Source organism: Topomyia yanbarensis, chromosome 3, assembly GCF_030247195.1.
Source record: "Topomyia yanbarensis strain Yona2022 chromosome 3, ASM3024719v1, whole genome shotgun sequence".
NCBI lineage: Eukaryota > Metazoa > Arthropoda > Insecta > Diptera > Culicidae > Topomyia > Topomyia yanbarensis.
The window spans coordinates 426,206,131-426,210,769 of NC_080672.1; the positions used below are offsets into that span (position 1 = coordinate 426,206,131).

General features: G+C 44.9%; 1 protein-coding gene across 1 annotated transcript; it reads left to right on the forward strand.

The window, feature by feature from the left end:
• Positions 1-257: 257 nt before the first annotated feature.
• Positions 258-1,055, forward strand: LOC131688418 (uncharacterized). The gene has a single exon (XM_058972623.1). It carries the CDS (start codon positions 258-260, stop codon positions 1,053-1,055), a length of 798 nt encoding a protein of 265 aa, XP_058828606.1.
• The last annotated feature ends 3,584 nt before the right edge of the window (positions 1,056-4,639 follow it).

The window sequence follows — 4,639 nt, forward strand, 5'->3', positions numbered from 1 at the left end:
CGTATTTTGGATCGTTTTTTTGTGTATATTAAGTGATTTCTCAATTAGAATAGAGTTTGTGCCCTCGCCTAAGCTGCAGTTATTGATCAATTGACTGATAATTTGTGATTCTTGGTCGTGCGGTGACAATTGATAAACATTTTGTTCTCCCAAAGTGTCGTCGGTAGTGATAGAATCCTTGTGGTGAAACCGTGGATGCATATCGGGAAAGCTTACTCGCGAAGTAGCTACTGTTGCCTACCTGTAGGCGATTCGCAATGGATTCGATCTGCCTGCAGTGCTCCGAGCCGGTAACCACTTTGAATCAGCTGAAATGCCAAGGATTTTGCGACAGAATCATGCATCTATCGCGTTCAACGCTCACTCGTCCAAAATTGGACATGATTAACGACTCAGCGAATATATTCTGGCTTTGCGACAGCTGTGTGGATTTGATGAAATCCTCCGCAGTGAATGCAGCTTTTACAGCATTGAGCGAAGCGTTCCGTTTGCTGACCGACACACATAAAACAGCGCTTGAAGCATTAAAGGCTGAAATGGAGAAAACCAGAAAATCAGTGGAATCCGCAACGACATTGCCTGCAACTCCCATATCATGGCCCGTTCCAAATAGAGCTGGAGCCAAACGTGCTCGCGAGACGGAGGATGATAAATTTCCTTCTAAATCCGATGTCCCTAGTCTAACGTGTGGCAAGAAAAAGGGTGATGTAGCAAAGGTACCCACAATCACTGTTCAACCCGCTACTAGTAAATGCTGGATTTACTTGTCACGAATTGCTACCACCGTTTCCGAAGCTGAGGTTGGTGCTATGGTTAAGGAGTGCCTCTCAACGGACGATCCGGTCGAAGTGAAGAAGTTAGTGAAAAAAGACGCAAATTTGAGCGGGCTTAATTTCATTTCTTTCAAAATTGGTGTTGACCCTCAACTTCGTGAAATGGCTCTCAATGCCGATACCTGGCCGGATGGGATGTATTTCCGCGAGTTCATCGACTTTCGGCAAGAACGTAATAATGACGGGAAGCTTGGGTTTCGGAAAACACCTCGACTGGGATAAATCCATCGCAAATAGCAGTTATTTTAGACCACGCACCGACAATTCGCCTGTTGATCAACGGCAACCGGGACGCACCGTAGAAAGCAATATGGAATCCCCCAATCCTCCTAGCACAGTCGTGCCCCTTGCAGTCAGCAGTATCTTCAGTCGTCCCGGCCCTGTGTCTGGGAATGGAGAGGGAGACTTCCAAATTGCCCTCTTTGGCAAGTATTTTCAAAATTATGTTGATGAATCAACCGTTTTTCCTGATGGAACTGTTTGTTCTAGCTCGAATGCTTCCGACTGTCAATTAATGAGTCATCGCTGTCAGCCGTCAGCTGGAAACCTCCTGAGGAGCACTCCAACCTCCATCACGAGTGTTACCAATTCATGCAGTTCACCCGCTCCTTCCGCTGTTAGCAGTCATTCCAATCGCCCCGGTGTACATTCCAGACGAATGAATCGAGGAGTGCCGGTCAGCCTTCCGTGCCTAAAATCGTCGCCCATCCACTTATACTATCAAACTGTGGGAGGCATGAATTCCTGTGCAAATACCTATCGTCTAGCTACCTCGGACTGCTGTTACGACATCATCGCATTGACAGAAACATGGCTAAATGAGCAGACTCTATCCAGCCAGGTGATCTGCTCTGACTACGACGTTCTCAGATGTGATCGTAGCCCTCTCAACAGCAACAAATCCTCCGGTGGCGGTGTTTTGCTCGCTGTGCGTCGTCGATTAAAAGTTCAACATATAACAAATGACGCTTGGAGCAGCATCGAACAAGTATGGGCAGCGATAAAATTGGGAAATCGAACATTATATATATGTGTGGTTTATTTCCCTCCCGATAAAATTCGCGACTCTGCACTAGTTGATTCTCATTCTGAATCATTGACTTCTGTTTCCGCGATGGCGCAACTCACTGACGAAATCATGATTATCGGCGATTTCAACCTTTCTACAATAAAGTGGCGTTCCGTTCATAACGGATTTCTACAACCCGACCCAGACGAATCTGTTTTTCATCCTGGCAGCATCACTCTTCTGGATGGCTATAGCACGGCTACACTTCAGCAGATCAACAGCACCACGAACGAGAACGACCGAATTTTAGATCTATGCTTCGTCAATGCCAGAGATCAATCGCCGTATATTTCCACCGCCCTCACCCCGCTAGTGAAGTATGTTCGCCACCATCCGCCTCTACATCTTACACTCCAGGACGTACCGCCTATGAAGTTTTCGAGCCACGCGCCCACCGTGTGTTACAATTATAAGCGGGCCGACTATAGCAGCATTTTGAATATTTTACAAAGTATCAACTGGGATTCTGTGCTAAGCAAGGATGATGTGAACTCCGCCGCTGAAACGTTCTGCCATATAATGAGCTACCTTATCGACCGTCATGTCCCAAAGTGTAATCAACGAAGTGATCAATCCCCCTGGCAGACAGCCGAGCTACGTCAGCTAAAAACTGCGAAAAGAGCAGCATTACGAAAGTTTACCAAACGCCGTACCTTGTCACTTAGAGCTTATTATGTAAGGCTCAATAACGATTTTAAAAAACTGAACAGTTTTTGTTTTTCAAACTACCAACGAAAAATGCAACGTAAGCTTAAGTCGGATCCTAAATCGTTTTGGAGATACGTCAATGAGCAGCGGAAAGAAACCGGCTTACCTTCTACAATGTTCTTGAATGGTGAAGTTGGGCATGATTCACAAGCCATATGCAAATTGTTCGCCTCTAAATTTGCGAGTGTGTTCGTCAGTGAGACTCTGTCCTCGCAGCAGATTGACGTTGCAGCTAGCGGCGTGGCCCAACTCGAACGGTCAGTGAGTGAGATTCATGTGGAGCACTCGGATATTGTATCAGCAGCATCCAAGCTTAAAGCATCGTCATCTCCTGGGCCAGATGGTGTCCCTGCTGTGTTTTTGAAAAAGTGTATATCTGGTTTGGTGGAACCTCTCTGTCAACTATTCAAAATGTCACTGACAACCGCGATTTTTCCTCAATTGTGGAAAGCGGCTTTCATCTTTCCTGTCCACAAAAAAGGTGATAAGAGAAACATTGACAATTATCGAGGAATATCTGCGCTCTGTGCCATTTCCAAGCTCTTTGAGTTAGTCGTGGTGGAGTCAGTGTTTTTTCACTGTAAGGAATATATTTCTAAAGACCAACACGGATTCATGCCGAAGCGATCTACGTCGACGAATCTACTATCTCTAACCTCTTTTGTGTCCGAAGGGTTTGATGCGAATCAACAAACTGATGTTATATATACTGACTTATCTGCAGCTTTCGACAAAATCAATCACGATATCGCAGTCGCTAAATTGGAAAAACTTGGCTTCAGTGGATCACTCCTGCGATGGTTTCAATCCTATCTCGTTGGCCGTCAACTCAGTGTGAACATAGGTGATGCACACTCCAAACTGTTCTCCGCAACGACTGGTATTCCGCAAGGAAGTCATCTCGGACCATTAATATTCACTCTCTATTTCAACGATGTAAACTATCAGCTGAAAGGACCACGGTTGTCGTATGCAGATGATCTAAAAATTTTCAACAGAATTAGGAGCCGATCGGACGCACAATATTTGCAGCAGCAATTCGACACTTTCAGCAGATGGTGTGAAAACAACCGAATGATTCTGAATCCGGCGAAATGTTCTGTGATATCGTTCACCAGAAAAAAAGATCCCATTGAGTTTGAATATAACTTATCTGGAGCTCTTGTTTCCCGGGTGAGCTGCGTTAAGGATCTTGGAGTGCTGTTAGATTCGAAACTTACATTTAAGAATCACATTTCGTATGTTGTTGGTAAAGCATCGCGAAGCCTGGGCTTCATTTTCCGTACGGCTAAATCCTTTACAGACATTTACTGTCTCAAAAGCTTATACTGCTCTTTAGTGCGCTCTACGCTGGAGTATTGTTCGGCGGTCTGGAACCCGAATTACATGAACAGCAGCGATCGAATTGAAGGCGTTCAACGAAAATTTATACGGTATGCTCTTCGACGCCTGCCTTGGCGCGATCCTGTTCGCCTACCAAGCTACGAGAGTCGGTGTCAACTCATCCAGCTCGATACTCTCCAGCGTCGTAGAGAAACTGCAAGAGCCTTATTCATCTCTGATCTTCTGTCAGGACGCATCGATTCTCCAGATTTACTAGAGCGAGTTAACATCCAAGCAAGGTCCAGAACGTTACGCGGAAACGTTCTTCTGAGAGTGCCGTTTCGACGAACTATTCAAACAGCTAATGCCGCTATCACGGGACTACAACGCCTCTTCAATCGTGTGTCGCACTTGTTCGACTTTCATTTGTCTCGAATATCATTGAGAAATCGATTCCTGCAGTTTTTTAGATGTAATTAGTTTAAGTTTCCATCATTGGGGCCGAGTACGGCCTGTTGATGTGCGTGATAAATAAATAAATAAATAAATAAGGTACAGAGAACAGACATCCATGTTCGGAAAATAATTCAATACTGTGTACATATTTGATGGAAAAAATAGTTTATCAAACTAAGATCAAAAACTACAAGGGGCAGCCCTATGGGGTTGCACGAACTGTAGACGTAGGACTATACTACTTAATGTA